This window comes from Eretmochelys imbricata, unplaced genomic scaffold (assembly GCF_965152235.1).
Source record: "Eretmochelys imbricata isolate rEreImb1 unplaced genomic scaffold, rEreImb1.hap1 Scaffold_34, whole genome shotgun sequence".
In the NCBI taxonomy this organism is placed as follows: Eukaryota; Metazoa; Chordata; order Testudines; family Cheloniidae; genus Eretmochelys; species Eretmochelys imbricata.
In genome coordinates, this window is record NW_027554346.1 from 286,427 (window position 1) to 312,334 (window position 25,908).

General features: G+C 63.3%; 1 protein-coding gene across 1 annotated transcript in view; it reads left to right on the forward strand.

The window, feature by feature from the left end:
• LOC144258678 (uncharacterized) overlaps nucleotides 1-25,908 on the forward strand; it is an 83,696-nt gene that overhangs the window by 54,118 nt on the left and 3,670 nt on the right. The window contains exons 5-11 of the mRNA XM_077806869.1: nucleotides 3,357-3,656; nucleotides 4,349-4,453; nucleotides 4,871-4,915; nucleotides 12,693-13,583; nucleotides 23,219-23,548; nucleotides 23,849-24,148; nucleotides 24,974-25,264. Of these exons, the coding sequence (XP_077662995.1) occupies nucleotides 3,357-3,656; nucleotides 4,349-4,453; nucleotides 4,871-4,915; nucleotides 12,693-13,583; nucleotides 23,219-23,548; nucleotides 23,849-24,148; nucleotides 24,974-25,264 (2,262 nt within the window). The remainder of the gene's footprint in view (nucleotides 1-3,356; nucleotides 3,657-4,348; nucleotides 4,454-4,870; nucleotides 4,916-12,692; nucleotides 13,584-23,218; nucleotides 23,549-23,848; nucleotides 24,149-24,973; nucleotides 25,265-25,908) is intronic.

Genomic DNA, 25,908 nt, shown 5'->3' on the forward strand with positions numbered 1-25,908 from the left:
GTCATGAATGCAGTTATGAGATTGTGTGGTACGGTTGTCACTGAAACATGCTGTAAGTTGGGGAATCAGCCAGATATTAGCTCCCCCTGAGGCAACAGCAAGGAAAGTCACCAGCGCCCTGGTGGGGTGTCAAACAACCACCAGCAGCCATTGTCCAGCCAGGGAGCTAGGATGCAGTGACTCGCCTGCAGGAGGCCCTGTGAGGATGTCACTCAGCAGGGAGGGGGGAGTGTTGACCTGGGAATGTGCCCTGGGGAGGGGAGACCTGAGAGCCTGTCACCTGAGCCAGGAGGGGGAGGGGGAGGTGACACCTCTGCCCGGGAATGTGGATGGAGGCTGCAGCAGGGAACCTGCTGGGGGGGTTTAGTTTCAGTTTGGGGCTGGGTGGAGGAACGCAGGGAACCCCAGGGCTGGGGTCTGAGCTCCCTGCCCCCCAGAAGGACTTGACTGAGGGGTCCTGGGTGTACCCACAAGCTCTGTTTTGGACTGTGTTCCTGTGGTGCAATAAACCTTCTGTTTTACTGGCTGGCTGAGCGTCTCAGGGAATCCCAGGGAGAGGGGTGCAGGGCCTGGACTCCCCCACACTCCATGACAAGGGGGAAGCCACATGTGTCCAGGTGGGAGGGTGGTTGAGACCAACTCCTGCCCTGCAGCTGGAGGTAACACCACATCGGGAAGGGAGGGGGGTGTAATGCCTGCCAGGGAGAGAACTGTCCAGGCTGTTAGCTGCCAGCAGGTCGCAGCTGAACCAGAGACAGACCCGGCTCCAGGGAGCAGAGAGCAATGTGGCCCAGAGGAGAGCCCAGAGAAGGGGCAGGGGATCTCAGAAACCACGGAGGTGGGTGAGGATTCCTGTGACTCTGTAACACAGGGAAGCAGGGTGCTTCCAAGTGTGGGAGGGGCTGAGACTAGCTCCTTTCCCTCAGAAGACAACATGCGCTCAGGCGCAGGGGCAGGAGAGGTGTGGCCAGGGATTAAGGAAACTCTCCCAGTTGTTAGCTGGCAGAGTTCTGCAGATGAACAAGGGATAGATCCCTTCCTAGGGAGCACAGAGAAATGTGTCTTAGAGGGGGCCCCCCAGGAGGGAACTGGGGAAGGAATAGTGGGGGTACAGGGATGTCTCCTCACTGGTCACTTGGGAGAGGATGCCCAGGACTGAATGGGTGACTCATCTGATCAGCCCGTGGCCCAGGGTTTGAGAAGGGACTGTCTGTCCGACCTCCTGGAGAGGAGCAGTCACACCGCTGACTTCTCAGGGACAGAGGAAGGGGTGGCAGAGGGTACCCCGATCCCGGTCCCAGCTTTTCAGGATGCTGTGTCTGATACGTTTTTGGAAAGTAATTCAGGTCACCAGTTGCTGGGGTATCCATTCTCAAGGCTGGTCACCAGGTCACCAGCTGCTGGGGTATCCATTCTCCAGGCCATTTGCTGGCCCTCTGTAACCACAAACTCCCTCTCCCACCACCTTGTGTCATGGCGTCCCCGGGCGATGCTCGGGAACTGCTCCCTACGAAGCCAGGCGGGACTCTGGGGGAGCCTCCTCTCTAGGAGCAGCCTGTGAGAGTCCAGGGGAAGCCTACATGCCCCCAAAGGGCCCTGCAGCCCAACTCCGCAGTCAGCCGCGACCCCCAGCCAGCGTGTGACACAGGAGGGTTATTGGTTGTCGGGAGCACAGCATGGAACAGAGCTTGTTAGCACGGAAATTAGAAGCATTCGGCAAAGTCCGTCTTGGGGGGATCCAGAGCCCAGGGCTGTGGGCTTCCCCCCACACCCCCGAGTCCCACACCAGGAGACTGACTACCTTCCAGCAGCCCAGCCTCCGTCATGCCCAGCTGCCCTGCCTCCGGGCTTTGTCTCTTTCCTGGGCAAACCGGTCACCTGCTCTCTTTGTTCTCCAACCCCTCCGGCTGGCTCCTTGCAGAGGATGGGCCCAGTCATCAGTTGCCAGGATACAGAGTGTCGGATGTTCTCTGTGCCCAGGCTGCCAGTCGCAGTCACACCTGCCCGCTCGGGGTCTCTGCAGCGATCACACACCCTTGTCCCACCACCTAGATACTTGAGTAACACGCAGGGGAAACTGAGGCACACGCCGCATGCTGACAAAACATTAAGAACATTCATCAGAGACGCGCACCGCTGACACAAGGCGCGTAGCATGCACGTGCAAAAGCAACGTAACGACTGTGTTAGCTGTACGTGGATGTAATTTAGGTCAAGTTAATTGTATAGTGTAGACTTGCCCTCAGAACATATCTGACAGCCCCGCAGGCAAGTAACCAAACCGTCCTGTGAGCCACAGAACCCAGCAAATCTCCGCGGCCCTGTGGGATTACACCCCCTGTGGAGGCTGGTGTCACCTGGGTTTCCGCTTGCTGTTCCTGTCCCTTGGTCTGTCTGTCCCAGGCCAGGGCAGAGCTCCTGTGTCTCGAAAGGCCAGTTCTTATCCCCGCCTCCTGTCCCTGGGTCCATTGTCCTCCCGCAGAGCCCTGCTGGGTTCACCCGCTCTGCCTGCTGGAATTGCCCGGGGCAGGTGTCAGCTGTTCAGTCCTCAGGGCTCCCTTTGTCTTTGTGGACCCACCGGTTTCAGCCGGTCGTGTAATGACCCATTCATTTCTCCCCGCCACCCCTCCAGGCAGTTATGTGACACAAACACCTCAGGTCTCCTGCTTTGCCCCTGGAGCAGCTTTTTACCCAGCTGTGCCCACTGGGTAACAGTGCAAAGTACCCAGGGAAACTGAGGCACGCATTGGACTCATAAATATAGTACAGAAAATTCCCACTTCGGCACAGAGGCACAAACGATCAGAGCTGATTAACTAGGGAATAACCTGACATAGGCCTGGCCAGAGTTCCCCAAAGCTCAGGTCAGATCCACACTCCGGGACGGCAGCTCCTGAGACCTTCACTGAAACTTCGTTCCCACCCTGCTGTCTCCCGGCAGCCGCTGCCTGGCGGGAGCCCCAGGACTTTTCTACAGCAGAATTGCCCATCCCGCCCCACATCCTGCTGGGCTCTGGGGTGCTGCTGCTGGGCAGCCAGCTGCTGTCGGGGGTGAGAGACCTGGAGTATCCAGCAGCTCCCTGGCGTTTGTGGGGCAGAGCCAGCAGCAGGCAGGGAGCAGAGGGGAGCTGTCGATCCCAGACTGATCACTGTGGAGAAGGAGCTACGGGGCAGGAACAGCTCCCTGCCGATCTCCTACAGGGCAGGATCGGTCGGGGGCCGCACAAATGTGTCCTTGGCCCAGCCAGGCCAACGGGCCTTTCGCTCCTGCAGGATCCCAGGGAGCTCAGACCGACCGGGGCAGTTTGACTCTCGGTGCATCAGATTCCAACTCTCCCTCTCTCCCTTATTTCCAGCCGCTCCGAGGATCTCCGTCCCGCAGCGATCGGGAACGATCTTTAGAGCGAGCTCCTTCCCCTGCCACGTGTGGGGATTCTACCCCAGGGACATTGCCGTCGCCTGGCTGAGAGACGGGCGGGTTCGGACTGAATCCACATATTCTACCCCCGAGGGGAACCCGGACGGGACCTTTCACCTCACCCTGACCTACACCTTCATCCCCATGGCTTGGGACAGAGGCAGCATCTTAACCTGCCGCGTCACCCACTCGGCTCTGGCTCAGCCCCTGCGGGAGGAGTTCGCCCTGACTTTCTCATGTAAGCCTCTATCCAGGGGGAAGGGTTTCCTTGGGGACCCCTCACCTCTGATCAGTCACTGTTCAGGGGAGACGCTTCCCTCATCACACTGCAGGAGATGGGGAGATGCTGGAGCCCTCGGGGCTGATGCAGTGGGGCCAGTATCTGGGGGCTTGAGCTCTCAGGGCTCTAAGGGGCTGGTACAGTGGGGCCAGTATTGGGGGGCTGGGTCCCTCAGGGCTGGGGGGCTGGTACAGCAGGGTCAGTATCGGGGGGCTGGAGCCCTCTGCGCTACAGGGGGCCAGTGGCAGTAGGAACTTTAGTGGAATGAGGGGGAATTTTGTCTCCCCTCCCCACTTTTACTGGGGGAGGGGGCTCTGCAGTTACATCACAGCCATGCACACTGGCCAGTGGTTGGGGCCCCAGGGGTGGGACCACGCATAGGGGCCAGGTCTGTGGTGAAGGGGGGTCAGGCCCACCTCAGCCCCCCAGGAAGTGGCTGGTGCCGCTGAGAGGGGCTGCGCTTTGAGGTGAGGGAGATTTATCAGCTCCCGTGGCCGGCTCCGCTCTGCTCCTGCCCGAGGCTTGCAGGGTGGGGGGACAGCACGGCCCCCGCCCCCAAATTACTGCCATGTTAAACAGTGCACAGGCCATGCCCCCTCCTGGCGCTGAAGCTGGTAACGCAGCCTGACGCTCGCTCTCTCATGGCACAGGGTTGACAGGTGACATCGTCGTACTTGTCTTAGGGATGCTCCTCCTCTTTGCTTTCCTATTGCTGTTCGCATACCGGGTCTCTCAAGGGAAGACCTACCAGACAGGTAACAGACGTCAGTCCCATTGTCACGGGGGGGCTACGTGGCCTCAGAGTTAGCTCAGAGTCTGGGTAGGGTTGAGGTGATAGAGACAAAGCTTGGGGTCACTCCCAGGGGCTATGGGGGGCTGAAGTGGCCTGTCAGGGGCTGGAGTGCCCTGTAAGGTGGGAAACTGAGGCACACGTCCACCCAATTTAGGCTTAATCAATTTTTCACCTTTATAGATTTTCAGACAGAATTGTTATTTTTCGTTTCTGACCACATGCATCTGGTAGATAAACTAGATCAGACGGAACGGGCAGGGGCCCAAGTACCAAGTGCCGGGGCACCGGGAAGCTCTCCACTGTCTGAAGGTCATCTCAGTCTCTGGAGCGTGTTCTCCAGTTTATGCCCGTGCTCATTTGTCTTTTTGTTCCTTTCCAGTTATGACGTTCCCTTCTGTTGCTATCCGGACCAGTGATCTGCTAGGTTACTCCAATCCTTGACCCTGGGAGCCAGCCTTAACCTGCTCTGCTGTGAGGACCCCCACTCCTGGGCTGGTCACGCTCAGCCTCTGGCTTGTCAGCTGCTCCTTGGATGGTGCAACCGAATGACACTAGTCCATATTTCCGGCCCCAGACACAACCCTGGGAACCTCCGTCTTGCAGTGTCCCGTTATGACAAAGTCCCGAGCCTGTATTGGTGGGTCCCGCGCTCCTGGGCAGATTCAGTGGCCTCAGAAACTCGATAAGGCCCCAAGGTGACCTCCCTTTCTCAGTGTAGCGGCCAGCTTCATAGCCTCCGGAGTTACTTTCGTCACCGGGCAGTATGGGAGATGGGAAGGGGGATTACCCCACAGTCTCTGGTACTCCCTAGAGCTCAGTAGGCGCAATTCGGCCTCCTGCCTGGACCGAGTCCTGCTTCCCTTCTCCAGGGGATCTCTGTAGAGTATGGGGGGGAGTTTGGTCTGTGCTCACATTGCTAAGGCAATTGGTTGGTATATTATTCTCAAGCCTCCCCAGGAAAGGGGGTGAAAGGGCTTGGGGGGATATTTTGGGGTGGGATAGGGCTCCAAGTGGCCTCTCCCTGAATGTTTGTGTAAATCACTTGGTGGTGGCAGCAATGGACCGTCCAAGGACAAGAAGGGATTTGTGTTTTGGGGAAGTTTTTAACCTAAGCTGGTAGCAATAAGCCTAGGGGGTCTTTCATGCAGGTCCCCACATCTGTACCCCAGAGCTCAGAGTGGGGAGGGAACCCTGACAGGGGTGCTGGGTGTTCCCCCGAGGTACAGAGTGTCACACTAGTTACACCTTGACCCAAACTGTCACCGGCTGGTTTTCTCTTTCCAGTCTGGACTAGTCGAAGTCATTACCCTTACATCAGCGGTTGCTTGTACCATTCCACAGACACCACCCGAAACCATCCACATTAAACGAACAAAGCCCAGTCGATAGTTATCCCATTCAGCATCTTTCGGTACCACGCTTCAGTACATATGGAACATCCCAAATTATTCATTGGAGTCACCTTTACTAACTAAGGGGAGAGCATCTTGTAACCCCCGTATTCCTCAGCTGTATATAATTGTGATATTGCATATAAAGCATGATGTGACAAAGTGGGACTGTTCTTAATGTTTCCTCTGAATAGTGTGGGGGTGCCTCAGTTTCCCCTAGGCAGTTCTTAAGTCTCTAGGGGGTGGGGTAAGGGTGTATGATCATTGCAGAGCCCTAGAGGGCAGGTATGTGCAGGGGTCTGGACACAGAGAATGGCCGACACCCTGTTTTCTGGCCACTGATGGCCTGGGCCCTCCTCCCCCCTCCCCCCGCAAGGTGAGAGCTAAAGGGTAGGAGAACAAAGGAATCAGGTGACCTCCTGGCCCAGGAAAGGGACAAAGCCCAGAGGAGGAGGGGCTGGGGGAAGTTTCAGTTTGGGGCTGGCTGAGACATGGAGTGAAGGGCAGATGTGGTTGTCTGGCTCACTGCCCCCAAAATGGACCCAGCTGAGGGGTCCTGTTCTCTGCAGCTACAAGCTCTGTGTTAGACCACGTTCCTGTCGTCTAATAAACCCTTGTTTTACTGGCTGGCTGTCTGAGAGTCACGTCTAACTGTGGAGTTGGGGGGGCAGGACCCTCTGGCCCCCCCCAGGACCCGGCCTGGGCGGACTCGCTGTGGGAAGCGCACGGAGGGGCAGAGGAGGCTGAAGGCTCCGAGGTCAGACCCAGGAAGGTGGAGCTGGGTGAGCTGTGTGTCCTGCAAACAGGCTGCTCCCCGAGAGGAGACTTCCCCAGAGTCCTGCCTGGCTTCATGGGAAGCAGTTCCAGAGCATCGCCCAGGGCCTCCGTGACAATGTGAGGTATCAGGGGAAAGGTTATGATCTGCTGAAAGTCATTTCTCTATCCATAGATGTGTATCATTAATGCATATGAAGTTATGAGATTGTGTGGTATGGTTGTCACTAAAACATACTGTAAGTTGGGGAATCAGCCAGATATTAGCTCCCCCGAGGCAACAGCAAGGAAAGTAACCAGCATCCAGGCTGGGTGTCAATCAACCCATCAGCAGCCATTGTCCAGCAAGGGAGCTACAATGCAATGACTCACCTGCATGAGGCCACACCAGAGGAATTGCTCAACCTGGCCTGGAGACTCAGCAATGCCCCCAGACATGCCTGGACTTGTGCTCTCCAAGCACGTGGGGCTGAGGGTATAAAACAGACACAGGGGCCCCATGCTGGGCCTTCCTCCTTCCCCCACCTATGCTGCAAGCAACAAGGACACTCTGAAGACTCCAACTGAGGGGACTGGCCCAGATTTCAAGGGTGAAATCTGTGTACTAGGATCCGCAATATCCAGTGGGGTGAGAAAAACTGCTTCATCTAGATGTTGGGCAGTCTAATCGGGTTGAGAGCTTAGGCTGCGTGCTGATATTTTACTTGATTTTGGTAACGAACTCTGACTTTTTGCCTCTCATTTAAGATCACTTAAAATCTATCTTTTGTAGTCAAAAAAATTGTTTAATGGTTTATCCTTACCAGTGAGTTTGTATAAAGCATGTGGTAAATCTGCTCAGGTTTGCAAAGGCTGGTGTACATCCACTTTCCATTGATAAAGTGGGGAACCAATTAATAAATCTGCATTGCTTGTCTTGAGCAGTGCAAGACGGTATATTCCTGAGGTACAAGTTGGGAGCTGGGGGGATTTGGCTGGTGCCTTTCTCGGTGTGATTCAGGAGTGGCTCTGGAAGCATTCATGGAATCTAGCTGGGTGTGGGACTCCACATGCGGTTGTGCTGAGTGATCACAGCCTGGAGGGGTTTGCTGCTGGTCACTAGCAGGGCATTGTGAGAGACAGCTCAGACTGGAGATAGATCAGGGGGCACAGTGGTCCCACAGTCCCGGGCTGCACCCCGGGGATCCCGTCACTTACCCCAGGAACTGTGTACAACAGACACCTCTCCGAGACAGCACTACGCTATGGGAACTGTCTGACCCAGGTCACAGCAAAAGAGCTTTCCAGCAAGTAGGGAGAAGATAGAAAAGGGGGAAATGACATCATGTGTCACCCTCCCTCTCTCTACAACACCACACCTGGAAACCCCTGAGGGGCAAGGACTGAATGGGGGGAATTGATGGTCCCAGGCTAAAGGGATTTCTAGTCTGTGTATGAAAACCTGGAAAACCAAGGCAGCTTGTGCCTTAAGAATCTGCCAGCCTGTTTATCACTCAGGGTGAGAATTTGCTAATTTATATCCTACCTCTCTAGTGTGTTCAGCTCAGTTTGCAGTTTTATTTATTTGCTAGATAATCTGCTTTGAGCTGTTTGCTACCACTTATAATCACTTAAAATCTATCCTTTTGTAGTTAATACACTTATTTTATGTTTTAAGCCACACCAGTGTGCGTTTGACTAAGGTGTCTGGGGAAAATCTCAGCTTGGTTACCACAAATGTGCATGGTTCTCGTCCCATTGAGGGTGAGTCGGACTGGGTGTTAAACCCATGTACTGGCCAGATTTGACCAGGGCAGGACGGTCCTGCTCTGGGGTCCTAGGCTGTGTCAAAGTTTGACTCAGACTCATAATTTATCAGACCACTCTGTTTTATTAGCAAAGCTGCTCTGCTAATACATTTAGAAGTGAGCCCCCCGAGTGGGGCTTGTGTCTCTTAATTTATACAGCTTGCTGGAGAACAAGTTACAGAGAAGTTACAGACAAAAGAAGAAAAAGATTTTAGTCACCACCCTTCGAGATCCCTGAGACCAGTCACATATCTTCAATTACCTGCCACCCTTAACAATCTCCTTTAACAGCTTCCAGTTAACTTAACTAATTGCCCTTCACACCTTCCATTCTGATGCCTGCTTCTTAGACGTGCTGGCTCTATCTTAATTACTTCTCCATTCAAAAGCTAACTGTCCCTAGGTGTGCTCCCTCAGATACTTTGTAACATGTTTTGGCATGACCTCTCATATACAACGTATCCAGCATGTCCCCTTATACAACGCTATACTTACACAATGTTATACTTCCACAGCTGGGAGGCTGCATGTGGCTGCAGCTGGATGTGTCCCGACCGGTGCGAATGCTGGTGAAAGTGCGGCTGGGGGGCTTTGCAGCTTGTCACAGCAGCACAGTGTGAGAGGGAGCCCAGGCTGGTGGTCAGGGGGCTCTGTGGTACCCCAGTTCCAGGTCGCTCCCCGGGGGAAAACTCGTCACAGTGGGGAAAGGTTATTTACTCTCTGCAGAGACCCAGCTGTAAAGATGTGATTGACGCCAGCTGGCTGGGGCCTGGGCCCCCATGTCCATGGAGAGTCTGAGAAGACAATGACCACACCATTTACCTGGACATTTGGTACCTAGCAACTAATGACCATGGATGGCGCAGCTCACTGCAGGAAGCCAGCCGGGTTTGACTAGCTGGAGAACAAAGGACTGAGGAGGGGCGGGCACGGGGGGGGGGGGGGCGAGGTAGTTAATTGTGGGCTGCTGGAAGATGGAGACTCTCCTGAACTGGGACAAAGGAGGGGTCAGGGGGCGCTGGGCTGACCAAGATGGACCCTGCTGTAACTTTCTGTTCTCTGTGCTAACCAAGAACTTTCTGCGCGGTGTCCCAGACAGCTAATAAACCCAGCTGCTCTCACAGTCCTGTGGGGGTGTCCCTGCAGCTGCTGGGGGTGGGTGCGGTGCTCCCGTGGGGGCACAGGTCTCCCCCAGGTGCCCTCACTGCCGGGAGCTCGCGGTGTGAAGCGGGGACTGAAGGCTCGGAGGTTCGCTCCCAGGAGGTGTGAAGCCCAGGGGCCGACCCTAGTGACAGAGTGAGACCCCAAGGGAGGCGGGCGCACGGAGGGGGTCCAGCCAGGGACTGCTCCAGGACACCAGACCTATGGACAGCAGGGGGACTGGAACAGTGCGTATGGGGGGGGGGCTGAGAGCAGTAAACCCTGCATATGATGGAAAGGCACTTCAAGCCAGGGGGTGCGGTAGCAGCCCCAGCCCCCCCAGTTCCAGCACCGATGGTGGACAGGAGCACTGGGAGCTCCCCAGAAGTGGGTGGGCCACAGGCGCCCACACCTTGGCCCTGCCCCCCACTCTGCCTCAAGGCCCCGCCCACCGCTCTGCCTCGTCCCCCCAGGCTCCGCCCTCACTCCACCCTCGCTCCGCCTCTTCCCCCGAAGCCGTGCCCGCTGCTCGCGCCTCTCTGCCCCCTCCCCCTGTCGCTCATCCTTAAGGCTGGACTACAGTGATGGGGCCATGGTCCTCTGGGCCCCCCCTTCCAACGTCCCTCCCCGCGGATCCGTGACACTCTGCTCTAAAGTTTAGTGAGGAGCCGTGGGCGAGGCCTCAGCGTGGCTGCGTCAGATTCCGAGCAAAAGATCAAAGACCTAAAGCCGGAATCTGGACGTGCTTCGATGCCCAGGTTCCCGGGAGTGTCAGTTCTTGGCCTGTGTGAGCAAGCGGGGATTTCCCCTTGTTATGTTCTATGTGAGCCTATGTGAGTCTTACTGTTTTGCATGAAGGCTGTGTGTGCCTCAGTTTCCCTGAGTATTGCACCAATGTCTAGGTGGTGGGAATAAGGGGGTGTGACTTTTACGGAGGCTGCTCCAGCTGCCTGCAGGGATGCTATGGCCGCCCCTTCGTAACCTGAGACCCAGGAGGGGGATGCAATCAGGTGACTCTGGCCCAGGAAGCGAGACAAAGGCCAGAGGAGGAGCAAGGGGCAGGGCAGGGGCCAGTCAGCTGGAAGGAGTCAGTCTCGGCTGGCTTGGGGCACAGGGCGGGACCAGAGCCCTGGCTCTGCGTTCCCCTCCCCGCAAGATGGACTTGGCTGAAAGTCACTGATTTCTGTGCTAACAAGCTCTGCCTTACGCTGTGTTCCTGTCATCTAATAAACTTTCTGTTTTACCGGTGGCTGAGAGTCACGTCTGACTGCAGAGTTGGGGGGTGCAGGACCCTCTGGCCCCCCCAGGACCCCGCCTGGGCGGACTCGCTGTGGGAAGCGCACGGAGGGGCAGAGGATGCTGAAGGCTCCGAGGTCAGACCCAGGAAGGTCAAAGCTGTGGAAGCTTCTTGCCCTAGCGACAGTCTGCTCAGAGAGAGGAGGCTCCCCCAGAGTCCTGCCTGGCTTTGTAGGGAGCAGTTCCAGACCATCGCCCGGGGACCCCGTGGCAACTGGTGGTAGCGGTGGGATGTACTGCACCCTGTGGACAGAGCATCCTGCAGTAAATGACTGGGGAGCAGTAAAATGAAGGGGGATTAGCGAGAGACAGGCGTGCTGAAGGCTCCGAGAGGTGCGGTTCCGGGAGGTGGAGGGGCTTATCCCCTGAGAGAGAGTGGACCCCCAAGAAGGGCTGTCACACTGAAGGGGGTTCTCCTCAGGGACTATACGGGGCCAAGAATGAGCCCGTGACACAGGACAAAGGGGGCTGCCAGTCATGAGAAAACCCCCTCGTTAACACCTGAGATGGCTGCTGGATCTAACAAAGACAGTACCGGGGAAAGGATTGGGCCCAGACAAGGAAGGAGTCTAGTCTTTGAAAGAAGCTTATTGGAACATCTCTGAGGGTGAGATTTATCTCTAATCAGTTTCTTAATGTATCAGGCTTAGACTTGAGTGTTTTGTTTTATTTTGCTTTGTGACTTACTTTGTTCTGGCTGTTATTACTTGAAACCACTTCAATCCTACTTTTTATAATTTTTTAATACCTGGGGGAGCAAACAGCTGTGCATCTCTCTCTATCAGTGATATAGAGGGCGGACAATTTCTGAGTTTACCCTGTATAAGCTTTATACAGAATAAAACGGATTGATTTGGGGTTTGGGTCCTATTGGGAGCTGGGTGTCTGGGTGCTGGAGACAGGTGACCTGCTGAGTGGTTTTCCGTGAAGTCTGCAGCTTTGGGGGCACGGTTCAGACCCTGGATCTGTGTTTGCAGCAGACTGGCATGTCTGGCTCAACAAGGCAGGGTTCTGGAGTCCCAAGCTGGCAGGGAAAACGGGCTCAGAGGTTATTTTGGCATGTCAGGTGACAGTCCCAAGCGGGGCTCTGTGACTGAACCCGTCACAGGGTGACCCCACGGAGACTCCCACGTTCTCCCTGGCCTGTTCTGTCCACGCCTCCTGTCTGTCAAGCCCCCTCCCAGCCAGGTAAGGGGCAGCAGCTCCCCCCACAGTGGGCACAGGGGGCCATCGCTCTCTGAGGGCTCCTGCAGACACCACTGCCTGGGGCAGAGTGCAAACGGGGGGGTGCAGCCCCTGGCCCAGTGCACCCTGGGTTTGGTGGAGAGGGAGAGGTGCATTCGGGGAGCTCCCTCCCCAGTCCCTGGGGAGCAGACAGGGTGTCCCCTGAGGCCCAATGCGGCCAGCCTGGCCCGGGACCACCACAGTCAAGGGGACATGTGGGTAACCAGAGACACCCCCGTCTCCGTGGTGCCCCGTTTTCCCTTTGGTTCACCCTAGCTACGACCCGTCATACTGGGCAACTGCTCGGCCGTGCTCCGGCCTGCACCTGGCGTCCCCACCTCTGCTCACCACGGCACCACGGCCCGGCACCTCCTTCCCTAGCAGGTGGAGGGGCCCGGTGCCGCCGGGGGCTCTGGGGCAGGCAGACCCAGCGCGGGCTTCAGCACAGCCCGAAACCTGCCCACCCTGGCAGGGGGCCACCCCGGGACGGGGCCCAGTGGGGAGTCGGGGGACGTGGGGGGGGGGGTGAAGCCCCAGGGCAAAGTGGCTGTGGGGAGAAGACTTGGACCCAGTCCCTGCACCCCCCCAGGGGCCGGAGCCACCGGGGATAAGGACACGCGGCCGGCAGCAGGACACAGGGTGCGTGACGAGCGTTTTATTCTTATCCGTATGCTGCAGCTGGCAACACGCTGGGCAGGGATCACACACCACGCAGCCCCCTCCCGACACGCCGAACAACAGCCCCCCATGGACGCCCCCACCCCGCTGTCCCCGCCCAGCTCGCTACCCGGGGTCTCCCAGCGGCTCAGCCAGCAGGGCAGGGACACAGACCCCCCCACGGGCGCCCAGCCGTCAGCCCCTGTACCCAGCCGGCCTCCCCCATCTGACATCGGCCCCCGGCGTCCCCAGCGGCTCAAGTCACCCCAGAGCCCCATAGGGGAGACGGGGCCTGTGTCCCCATGTGCACGCAGGATCCTGGCCCCCCCCCCGGAGTGGTGGTCACGCCCTGCAGACGCGAAGCCGTTGCCACGAGGTGGGTGTCCCCGTCCGTCCGGGGGGATCCCAGCTCCATGGCTGCGGGAGCTGTGCCCGGGGACGCTGCCAGCCCAGCGGGCGCTGGGGGGACGACCGGCCCCCGACCCGCGGGCTCACGGCTGCGCCGTCCGGTTGGTGCTCGCAGCCTCTGCCCGGGGCGGGCGCTCCTCGGCCTCCGGGCTGCCCAGACACCTCTTCACCTCGGCAGCCAGCCGGGCCAGGTGCCCCTGCAGCTCGCTGGCCAAGCGGACGCAGCCCCCGGTCGCCCCTCCAGCTGCCGCAGCCGTGGGGCACCCCCGCCCAGGGGGCAGGCGTCGGGGGGCGCCGACGGGTCTGCAACAACAGCACGGCACCGCGTCAGGGTCGCTGCGAGGTCCCGGCCCCACGGCAGCCTGCCCCACTCCAGCCATGGCCTCAGCCGCGGGCAGGGGCGCTGGCAAGGCGGGTGCGGACATTATGAGTAGTGGGGCAGGTGGGACCTCCCCAGCAGGGGGCGCCGTGTGGGGGCAGGAGAACGGGCCGTGGGGGCGGGTCGGTGCCCCCCAGCAGGGGGCGCCGTGTGGGGGCAGGAGAACGGGCCGTGCGGGCGGGTCGGTGCCCCCCAGCAGGGGGCGCTGTGTGGGGGCTGGAGAACGGGCCGCGTGGGCGGGTCGGCGCCCCCCAGCAGGGGGCGCCGTGGGGGGGGCAGGAGGGCTGGCCGTGCGGGCGGGTCGGTGCCCCCCAGCAGGGGGCGCTGTGTGGGGGCAGGAGAACGGGCCGTGCGGGCGGGTCGGTGCCCCCCAGCAGGGGGCGCTGTGTGGGGGCAGGAGAACGGGCCGTGGGGGCGGGTCGGTGCCCCCCAGCAGGAGGCGCTGTGTGGGGGCAGGAGAAAGGGCCGAGGGGGCGGGTTGGTGCCCCCCAGCAGGAGGCGCTGTGTGGGGGCAGGAGAACGGGCCGCGGGGGCGGGTCGGTGCCCCCCAGCAGGGGGCGCTGTGTGGGGGCAGGAGAACGGGCCGCGCGGGCGGGTCGGTGCCCCCCAGCAGGGGGCGCTGTGTGGGGGCAGGAGAACGGGCCGCGCGGGCGGGTCGGTGCCCCCCAGCAGGGGGCGCTGTGTGGGGGCAGGAGAACGGGCCGTGGGGGCGGGTCGGTGCCCCCCAGCAGGGGGCGCCGTGGGGGGGGCAGGAGAACGGGCCGCGCGGGCGGGTCGGTGCCCCCCAGCAGGGGGCGCCGTGGGGGGGGAGGAGAACGGGCCGTGGGGGCGGGTCGGTGCCCCCCAGCAGGGGGCGCTGTGTGGGGGCAGGAGAACGGGCCGCGCGGGCGGGTCGGTGCCCCCCAGCAGGGGGCGCTGTGTGGGGGCAGGAGAACGGGCCGCGCGGGCGGGTCGGTGCCCCCCAGCAGGGGGCGCTGTGTGGGGGCAGGAGAACGGGCCGCGCGGGCGGGTCGGTGCCCCCCAGCAGGGGGCGCTGTGTGGGGGCAGGAGAACGGGCCGCGCGGGCGGGTCGGTGCCCCCCAGCAGGGGGCGCCGTGGGGGGGGAGGAGAACGGGCCGTGGGGGCGGGTCGGTGCCCCCCAGCAGGGGGCGCTGTGTGGGGGCAGGAGAACGGGTCGCGGGGGCGGGTCGGTGCCCCCCAGCAGGGGGCGCCGTGGGGGGGGCAGGAGAACGGGCCGCGCGGGCGGGTCGGTGCCCCCCAGCAGGGGGCGCTGTGTGGGGGCAGGAGAACGGGCCGTGGGGGCGGGTCGGTGCCCCCCAGCAGGGGGCGCCGTGGAGGGGGCAGGAGAACGGGCCGCGCGGGCGGGTCAGTGCCCCCCAGCAGGGGGCGCCGTGGGGGGGGAGGAGAACGGGCCGTGGGGGCGGGTCGGTGCCCCCCAGCAGGGGGCGCTGTGTGGGGGCAGGAGAACGGGCCGCGCGGGCGGGTCGGTGCCCCCCAGCAGGGGGCGCTGTGTGGGGGCAGGAGAACGGGCCGCGCGGGCGGGTCGGTGCCCCCCAGCAGGGGGCGCTGTGGCCGGTTCCCCCCCGCCCCGTGCTCTCCTGCCACGCGCAGGGTGAGGCTGCCCTGGGCCTGCTCGGCGGGCAGAGGACGTAGCAGGTCCAGGCCCGGCTGTCGCTGGGGTGACGCCCTGCAGCGCCCGCGAGAGGTTCCCGCTCCTCCGTCGTCCTCGGCCAGGCTGAGTCCCGCCCGCGCCGCCCGCCCCGCCCCGGCGAGCTCCAGTCCCGTGCGCCCCTCGTGCCGCCACGGCACCTGCAGCTGCTCCGGGTCCAGGGGCGGGTCGCCGGCCCCGAAGAGGCCCTCCAGCACCCCGCGCTGCCCGGGGCTCGCCCGCTCCGCCGAGGGGCCCACGCACACCTGCAGCCAGGCCGCTGCGGGGAGAGGGGCAGGGTCACCCCCCCGCCGGGGCTGGTCTGCCGGGGGCCCGCCCGCCGCACCGCCAGCCGGGGGTCCGTTCTCCCCCAGCATCCTCTGGGGCGGGGGGTGCCCCGTTCACTCCCAGCATCCTCTGGGGCGGGGGGTGCCCCGTTCACTCCCAGCATCCTCTGGGGCGGGGGGGGGTGCCCTGTTCACTCCCAGCATCCTCTGGGGCGGGGGGGGTGCCCTGTTCACTCCCAGCATCCTCTGGGACGGGGGGTGCCCCATTTGACTCCCAGCATCCTCTGGGGCGGGGGTGCCCCGTTCACTCCCAGCATCCTCTGGCGCGGGGAGTGCCCCGTTCACTCCCAGCATCCTCTGGGGCGGGGAGTGCCCCATTTGACTCCCAGCATCCTCTGGGGCGGGGGTGCCCCGTTCATTCCCAGCATCCTCTGGGGCGGGGAGTGCCCCATTTGACTCCCAGCATCCTCTGGGGCGGGGGTGCCCCGTTCACTCCCAGCATCCTCTGGGGCAGGGAGTGCCCCATTTGACTCCCAGCATCCTCTGGGGCGGGGGGTGCCCCATTCACTCCCAGCATCCTCTGGGGCGGGAGGGCACCCCATTTGACTCCCAGCATCCTCTGGGGCGGGGAGTGCCCCATTTGACTCCCAGCATCCTCTGGGGCGGGGAGTGCCCCGTTCATTCCCAGCATCCTCTGGGGCGGGGAGTGCCCCGTTCACTCCCAGCATCCTCTGGGGCGGGGGGTGCCCCGTTCACTCCCAGCATCCTCTGGGGCGGGGAGTGCCCCATTTGACTCCCAGCATCCTCTGGGGCGGGGGGTGCCCCGTTCATTCCCAGCATCCTCTGGGGCGGGGAGTGCCCCATTTGACTCCCAGCATCCTCTGGGGCGGGGGGTGCCCCGTTCACTCCCAGCATCCTCTGGGGCGGGAGGTGCCCCATTTGACTCCCAGCATCCTCTGGGGCGGGGAGTGCCCCGTTCATTCCCAGCATCCTCTGGGGCGGGAGGGCACCCCATTTGACTCCCAGCATCCTCTGGGGTGGGGGAACCCCTCCTGGGGTGGAGTTGCCCCTGCTCCCTGCAGGACACTTCCCACTGCCCCCACAGCTTTGGATGGGCCTTGAATCTCCCCAGGCAGGGCCGTTCTCCAGCCACCTGGCCCTGCCCCCCAGCTCTGTTGGGGTCCCCACACCCTGCCCTGGAGTGATGAGGGGAACTGCTTGGCCCTTCCGCTTTGGGGAAGCAGGGGCAGCTCTCATCTCCCCCCTGAGCTGGCTCCTGCCCCCCTCACCCTCCTGCCTGTCTTGGGCAGATCCAGGGGGAACCCCCCAGGGCAATGAGGGGCCTGTCTCAGGGAGATCCCAGGGCAGTGGGGGGCTCTGTCTCGGGGAGGTCACGGGAACCCCCAGGGCAATGAGGGGCCAGTCTCATGGAGATCCAGGGGCAGTGGGGGGCCCTGTCTCAGGGAGGTCACAGGGGAACCCCGGGGCAGTGGAGGGCCAGTATTGGGGAGGTCACAGGGGAATCCCCATGGGCAGCGATGGGCCAGTCTCGAGGAGACCCAGGGCAGCGAGGGGCCCTGTCTCAGGGAGGTCACAGGGGAACCCCAGGGCAGTGATGGGCCAGTCTCGGGGAAACCCCCAGGGGCAGCGAGGGGCCAGTATTGGGGAGGTCACAGGGGAACCCCAGGGCAGCGAGGGGTCAGTGTCGGGAGACTCAGGGGCAGCGAGGGGCCATTCTCAGGGAGACCTCGGGGCAGCGAGGGGCCCTGTCTCAGGGAGGTCACAGGGGAACCCCGCGGCAGCGAGGGGCCAGTCTCAGGGAGACCCAGGGCAGTGGGAGGCCCTGTCTCGGGGAGGTCACAGGGGAACCCCGCGGCAGCGAGGGGCCAGTCTCAGGGAGACCCAGGGCAGTGGGAGGCCCTGTCTCGGGGAGGTCACAGGGGAACCCCGGGGCAGCGAGGGGTCAGTGTCGGGGAGACTCAGGGGCAGCAAGGGGCCAGTCTCAGGGAGACCCCGGGGCAGCGAGGGGCCAGTCTCGGGGAGATCCCGGGGGACCTGCGGCGGGACTGGCCCCATACTCACCAGCTGCCGTGCAGCACAGGGCCAGCATGGCCCCACACAGACACATCTCTGGGGGTGCGTGCGTAGGGCCGGGCCCCGATAAGCCCCGAACGTGGCCAGCAGCCCCCTGATTGGCTGGGACGTCCCGTCCCGTCCCCCCAGGCACGCCGGTGCAATCTGCCTGGATTGTTTTTATCCTGGGGCAGCCGGTGGCCTCGTGGGGCCAGGACCCAAGTACCCCCAGGACACCCGTGTCCCCTTCCCGCGGCACTCGTGTCGGACTATCCCAGCCAGGCATGGGGGGCGGTTCCCTGCCCCAGGCCTGCTCTGTGTCAGCGTGGGGACCCCAGCCTGGGGGTGGTTCACCCCCCACCCGGCTCTGGGCTCCGCTCCCCTCGGATTATAGTCGCCCCTTCCCGGAGGCAGCGCTGGCCGAGCCCAGCCAGGCCTCAGTCAATGCCCTGGACACGGGACACCCTCTCCTCCCTCCAGGGCAGCGTCCCATCAGGGAGAGGGGCCGGACCCTGCACCCCCTGGGATGGGGCAGCCCCCGTTCCCCTTCTGGGGGGCCTGTCCCACTGCCCCAGACACAGAGAGTGTGGGGCTGGGATGGAGGCTCAGCGGCGGGGTTCACCCCCCGACTCCCACATCACGGACGAGGACACAGACCATGCATCACCACCGGCTTTATTCAGACAACAGCTCACAACCTGCATCCCGGTGCAGCTCAATGGGATCACCCTAAAGCTGAACCCCCTTTCCCCCAATGCACAGCTCCCCACAGCATCCCCCCCAGTGCACAGCCGCCCCCCCCGCAGCATCCCCCAATGCACAGCCCCCGACTGGGTCACCTTGCTGAGAGGCCCCACTATGTCCATGGCCACCTTCTGGAAGGGCTCCTCTATGATGGGCAAAGGTCTCAGTGGGGCTTTACACTTATCCTGGCCTTCCCCCCCCTCTGGCAGGAGTCACAGGACCTGCCGGGCTGCTGGACAGCGTCAAAGACCCCGGGCCGGTCAAAGTTCTGCCCGGAGCACTGGATGCCCCGCAAGGGGGATACCGTGGGCCACGTACAACAGTCTGCGGCGGTACCTCTGGGGACTGCCTCCTGGCTTCCCACGGTTCACTTTTCCTGGAACCAGCCCATTCCTGGTACAGGAATCCCTTCTCCCCCTGGAATCTCTCCCGGCAGTCCTCCCGCTGGGATCCTGCACCGCTGTGGCCAGCCAGGGCCCTCACCTTCTCCAAGGAGGGATCCTCCTGCAACCCGTCTGGAATTCAGCGGCTGGGTTTGAGGATACAGCCCTGGCTGGCGGTGCCTCAGTGTCCCCACCTTGGGGCGGAGGCTCCGGCCCGGCCCAGTCAAGCCCTGCCCCGGTGTTTCAGTTCCCCCTTCGGGATGTCCTGCATCCCTCGCTTGCTCTGGCTCCGGGTAAGGACCAGGGCGCTCTGAATGCCTCCAGCCAGTGCTCCAAGTCATTACCCATGAGCACCTTGGTAGGCAGGTGATTGTGCACCCTGATCTCTTTGGGTCCCTCCGTAGCCCCCCCATTTCAGGTGTATCCTCGCTGCCAGCACCTCGACGGGGGGCCCGAACGTTCCCCTCAGGGTCATGTAGGCATCGGGCACTAGCTGGTCTGGGCCCACCGCCTCGGACCGCGCCAGCGTCTCCTCACCACCCATGTCCCAGACCCCCAGGACGCTCCTTCCCCCACCTCCATGGGGATGAGGTGGCGATCGTCCCCCGGGGCTGTCCCAGGCTCACCCAGAGGACGGAGTACGGGTGCTCCGGACCTGGAGCCCCACCTTCCCCTGCGGGCCTGGCCTGGCAGTCCCTCCCCCGGCACAGCCCTCTCGACTGCAGCCCCCGGGCCGGCGGTGCCCCCTCTCGGTGGGCTTCCACCCAGTTGACACCCCGCGGGTTCTGCTTGGCTGCCATTTCCTTCTCCTTTGGGTCTTGTGCCACCTCGTGTCCCTTTGGCCACAGTAATTACACTTCAGGTCCCTCAAGTCCCACGACGGGGGTCAGCCTGCCCCGGCATTCCCGGGCACCCCTCACTTGGGCTTCCGGGAATCCCACCTTGGAGAGGTCTCTGGGTGACTCCCCTTCTGAGTCCCCGATGGGGGTCTCCCTCCTGCCCCCGATCTGCTTCCACAAACTCATCTGCCAGAGCCCCCGCCCTGCGCAGATCTCTGGGCTCCCGGTCCCCTAACCCCATCTTCAGGTCTTGGAGGGCAGATGTCCGACAGCTGCTCCAGCCCCACCAGGTGATACACGTCCTCTGCAGTCGTGGCCCCCGCGCCCTTCCCCCACTTGCGGAGATATTCCCCCAGCAGGTGGGCGACCTCCTTGCAAGTGACCCCTGGGGTCTTGCGCACACCCCGGAATCGTTTCCTGTACACCTCGGGGGTCAGCTCAAACTCCAGCAGCAAAGCCGGTTTGACCGGGTCAGAGTCCCCCGTCTCAATACCATCCCTTTGGCTGAACCTCTATGGCCTTGGGACCCAGCAGGGGGGTCAGACAGCAGAGCCTGTCTGCGGGGTCAATCTGGTTCAGACCACAGGCCTTCTCAAAGGCTGTGAGATAGGCATCAATAGCCCCCTGTCACGGCGTCCCCGGGCGATGGTCTGGAACTGCTCCCCACGAAGCCAGTCAGGACTCTGGGGCAGTCTCCTCTCGGGGAGCAGCCTGTCTGCAGGACACACAGCTCACCCGGCTTCCCCCTTCCTGGGTCTGACCTCGGAGCCTCCAGCCTCCTCTGCCCCTCCGTGTGCTTCCCACAGCGAGTCCGCCCAGGCGGGGTCCTGGGGAAGCCAGAGGGTCCTGCCCCCCAACTCCGCAGTCAGACGGGACTCTCAGCCAGCCAGTAAAACAGAGGTTTATTAGACGACAGGAACATGGTCTAAAACAGAGCTTGTAAGTGCAGAGAACGGGACCCCTCAGCTGGGTCCATTTTGGGGGGCAGTGAGCCAGACAACCACATCTGCCCTTCACTCCATGTCCCCAGCCAGCCCCAAACTGAAACTCCCTCCAGCCCCTCCTCCTCTGGGCTTTGTCCCTTTCCCGGGCCAGGAGGTCACCGGATTCCTTTGTTCTCCAACCCTTTAGCTCTCACCTTGCAGGGGGAAGGGCCCAGGCCATCAGTGGCCAGGAAACAGGGTGTCGGCCATTCTCTGTGTCCAGACCCCTGCACACCTGCCCTCTAGGGCTCTGCAATGATCATACACCCTTACCCCACCCCCTAGAGACTTAAGAACTGCCTAGGGGAAACTGAGGCACCCCCACACTATTCAGAGGAAACATTAAGAACAGTCCCACTTCGTCACAGCCGCCACTGGCAGAACTGACTGCCAAGCTGGGCCTCCCGGTCATCTGTCGCTGGGGTCTCCGTTCTCCAGGCCATTGGCCGGGGTCCCAAGTTCCCTCACCGGTCCTCTGCACCAACAAACTCCCTCTCCCATCCCCTCGTTAAACCTGTAACACCCAGGGAAACTGAGTCCCACCCCCTCTGCATGCAAACCAGTGCAAAAAAACCAAGGAAAACTCAAGAAAACCCCCCACTTCGTCACACTTCTTGACCAAAATGACAATTTTTCACCAAATTTAAATTTTCCACTTTGTCATTTAAATCATGGTCAAACTTTCTGTCTTCAATAAAACTCTTTGATTTCGGAGACCAGAAGACATTCCAGCAGCAGGGCAGGTTCCCGCTGTGGGATGAAAAGCCAGGAAAGGTTTGCAGGAAATTTTTAAAAAGTTCATTCCCCGTGAGAAGTGTGTGGCATTTTCTGTCCCTCTCTGCTGAGGGGTGCACGGCCGGCCAGGGGAACCGGGGTGGCTCCTGGCTCTGACACCCCCGGGCGCTTGAACCAAGCCCACCTGGGCAGGTTTCCAGGTGGGGCAGGGGCGCTCTGGGCAATCACTTCGCCACCCCCCGACGGGCCGAGCTCAGAGCCCCTCGGAGCCGGGAGCCGGGCCAGCGCTGAGCCAGTACCCACCTCCGGGCCGGGCCTGACCCGAGCCAGACCCCAGAGCAGAGAGACGCTCGCTGGGCCAAGGGACACCGAGGGGGGCTGGGGCAGCGAACTCCAGCCCGAAACACACGGGGGACAGGTGGGAGCTGTCGTACGCACAGGTAATGGGGGGGGGTCCCCCAGCCCCCCAACCTACCCCGGGGGGATCCCGCCAGCTCCCCCATTGCTCGGCTCTCCCCCCAGGCAATCCCGCTCCCCACGACGGGTCCTCCCCGGGGTCCCTGCCCTGATCTCGGAGCCCCGAGCTGTGGGTCCCGCCCAGCCCCGCGTCCTGCCCTTATCTCGCCCGCCAGCCAGGCTGCAGAAGCGAAAGTAACCGAGGCTGGGGCCGCCGCGCCCCGCACCGCCCCGCACGATGCCCCTCGCCCTGGCGCCCGGCCTCCTGCTCCTGCTGGCGAGCGGGGCCCGTGAGTAGCCGCCGGGGCCGCCCCTGCTCCCCGGGGGTCGCTTCTCTGCTCCCCGCCCCAGACCCTGCCCCAGAGGGGCGGCGTGGGCAGGAAACCCGGCCCGGCTTCCCCCCCGCGGCCCCGGGACCGGGGGGGCCAGCCCGGGCGGTGCCCTGGCGGATGGGGGGCGGGCCGGGCGCAGGGTCCCGCGGGGGGTCTCCGAGCCGGAGGGGCTGGTGGGTGAAAGTGGGAAGCTGGGAACCAGGACTCCTGGGTTCTCTCCCTAGCTCTAGGAGGGGAGTGGGGTGTGGTGGTTAGAGCAGGGGGCGCTGGGAGCCAGGACTCCTGGGTTCTGTCCCACATTGGCACACCCCATGGCCAGGCCCCACCGCAAACCCACATCGCCCTCCCTCTGGGCTGTTCCTGCCCCCCAGCCCCCTCGCAGCCATCACCCGCAACCTGCCCTGGGGTTCTGGAGCTAAATCTGCCCCCCCCACGGGACCAGCCCAGTGCTGACGCCAGGGCCCTGGGGCCTCCACCGAGGGGCTGGCAAGGGGGGTGTCATGGCCACAGAATTGGTTCACGCTGCTGGGGGGTGCCCAGAGCCCTGACCAAGTCAGACCGGAGAGCTGCCTGATTAGTATGAAGGCAGGTTGGGCAGGTGGTGCTGGCTTTGGGGGTGGGGTGTGGTGCTGACGTGGGGGTCAAACACAGGGCAGGGGTCCTGCTCCCCACCCCACCCCTGCACGGGAACAGCTGGGGTGAGGGTGGCCCCTGAGGGAAGCTTGAAGTAGGAGGCTCAGGCTGGAGGACAGTGGGGGCTGGGCCGGGGGCGGGTGGGGCCAGGGGCTCAGGTTGAGGGGCAGAGGGGGCGGCTGGGGGGCTGGGGCAGGAGGCTCAGGCTGGGGGGCACAGGGCGGGTGGGGGCAGGGGCTGGGAACCATGTAAGGGCCACAACACCAGCTGCTGCGCAAACAGGAAGCTTCTCACTTCCTCTGCCTGAGGCTTGGGGCCCCCACGGGAACCCAGCGCCCGGCCCACATGGGACACGAGGCTGCCAGGCCTCAGCCTGGGGCCCCCACCTTCCTCCCTGGGCTCTGACTGGCCCTCGCAGAGAGGATGTGGGCTCCCATGGTGCTGAGGGGCTGGAGGGGGGCCCAGTCCCTGGGAGGGGGTGGGGTCTCCCCCCAGGCTGCCCCCCCCGCCCCCATGCCCCACAGAGCGGCAAATAGCCCTGTCTGTCTGTCTGTGCAGGGGGTGCCCTGGTGGTCTCCGTCCCCAGCTCCCGGGTGCAGACCCAGCCGGGCTCGGACGTGCTCCTGGGCTGTCACTTCTTCATGGGGGTGCCCGTGGAGCTGATGGAGCTGGTGGTGCAGTGGAAGCTGGGGAACAGGCTGGTGGCCGAGTTCGATAACGTCCCATCGTACCGCAGGCCCGGGGCCAGCCTGTCCCGGGAGGGGCTGCAGGTCGGCAACGCCTCCCTGCTCCTCCCGCGGGTGGGGGGCGCCGATGCCGGGCTCTACACCTGCGTGGTCATCGTCCCCCCGAGCCGGGAGAGTCGGCAGGTGGAGCTGCGTGTGGAAGGTAACTGTGTGGGGCAGGGTCCCAGGGCAGAGCCCAGAGGGGCATGGCTCCAGGGTTGGGTCTGCCCCCCTAAGCCACCTCCCCAGCGGGGCAGCAGCTGCCCCCTAACCCATGGCCCGGCCAAGTCTCCGTGGGCAGCACTGTGGCAGGGCGGAGGAGGAGGTGGGGGGAGGAGGAGGAGGAGATGGGGAATGGATTGGGGTGGTTGGGGCGGACGGGGAGATGGGGGGCAGATGAGGGTTGGTAGGGGGCGGACAAAGGGGTCTGGGCCCCACTGACTCTCCCCCTCCACCCTCTCAGTCCCGCCCCATGTCTCAGTGTGGGGTACCGAGGTGAGGGCCGGCGAGCAGAACCTCGTGACCTGCAACGTGAGCAACTTCTACCCCGGGAGCGTGAGCGTCGCTTGGCTGCGGGACGGGCTGGTGGTGGGGGGCTCCAAGACGGCCCCCAGCCAGCTGGGCCCCACCGGCCTGTACAGCACGACCAGCATCCTCCCGCTCGTGCCGAGCATCCCCGAAGCCAGCGTGAGCTATGCCTGCCGCGTGCAGCACGTCGCCCTGGGGGCGCCGATCCAAGAAGCCTTCCGGCTGAGCGTGCTCTGTGAGTCACCCCACAGCACCCCCCACTGCCCATCCCCCACCAGAGCCCCGTCCCCCCACTGCACTTCACCCCCCGCTGCGCCCCCACTTCTCTACATGCCTCCGCAGCACCCCCCACTGCCCATCCCCCACCAGAGCCCCGTCCCCCCACTGCACTTCACCCCCCGCTGCGCCCCCACTTCTCTACATGCCTCCGCAGCACCCCCCACTGCCCATCCCCCACCAGAGCCCCGTCCCCCCACTGCACTTCATCCCCCGCTGCACCCCCACTTCTCTACATGCCTCCGCAGCACCCCCCACTGCCCATCCCCCACCAGAGCCCCATCCCCCCACTGCTCCCCACCCCACAGAACCCCGTCCTCCCCACAACACCCCATCCCCTGCTGCACCCCCCAGCACCCCATCCCCACCAGACCCCCATCCCCCCCACAAAACCCTGTCCCCCTCACAGCACTGCCCATCCCCCACCAGACCCCCACCCTCCCCACTGCACCCCATCCTCCCCACAGCACTGCCCATCCCCCCTACACCCCCCCACAGAATCCCACCCCATACTGCACTCCAACAGCACCCCCATCCTCCCCACAGCACCCCCATGTCCCTACAGCACTGCCCACCCCCTGCCAGAGCCCTGTCCCCTGTACAGCACCCCATTCCCACTCAGCGCCCCCTGCTGTGCTCCTGGGGGCCCCATTCCTTCCACCTGCCCCCCCCAGGTGTCTGTTCCCCTGCCCCTGCCTAGAGGGCCCCCCCATGAAAGTCCCCTCTTGGGGCCCAGAGCCTGGGGAGGGAGCCCAGCGCCCTGACCCTGTTTCCTGCCCGGCAGCCCCGCCACGGCTGACCCTGCTGCCGCCCCTGGTGACGCTGGAGGGGCAGGCCACTCTGCAGTGCCGGGTGAGCGGCTACCACCCCGCTGAGATCACGGTGCAATGGCTGCGGGACGGGGTGCCCCTGCTCTCCATGGAGTCACCCCCCATGAAGGAACCCGACGGGTCCTTCACCCTCCGCAGCAGCTGCATCCTCGACCGCCCGGAGAGCAGCGCCCAGGCCAACTTCGCCTGCCACGTGCAGCACCCGGCGCTGGCCGCCCCGCTGGAGCGCACAGCCGTCTGGATAGGTCAGTGTGGCGGGCTGGGGGCCAGAAGGCATAGGCATCAACTTCCCCTCTGCCTGGCCGGGGCTTGACCCCTCCCCGCCCCGGCCCACCTCTTCCCGCCCCCGCACTGCCCTTGCCCTGCCCCCATCCCAACCCTTCCCCCAAGTCCCCACCCCTGCCCCGAGCGGCAGCATCTCCGTTCCTCCCCTTCTCTCCCGGAGAGTCCTAATTGCCGCCAAACAGCTGTTAGGTGGCAGGAAGTGTGGGGAGGAGCAGGGATGCGGCGCGTTGGGGGGGGGAGGAGGTGAGGTGGGGGGCAGAGGGAGCTTGGCTGCCGGTGGGTGCAGAGCACCCGCTAATTTTTCCCCGTGGGTGCTCCAGGCCCGGAGAACCCATGGAGTCGGCACCTATGCCAGAAGCGGGAAGTGGTCTTACCCCCTGTTACGGAGTGTGGGGGAGTCCGGGCCCTGCACCCCCCACTTCCTGCAATTCACTGTGACTCTCAGCCAGCCAGTAACACAGGAGGTTTATTAGACGACAGGAACACGGTCTAACACAGAGCTTGTAGGTGCAGAGAACAGGACCCCTCAGTCAGGTCCGTCTTAGGGGAGGTCAGGTCCCTCCATTTCCCAGCCAGCTCCAAACTGAAACTCCCCAGCCCCTCC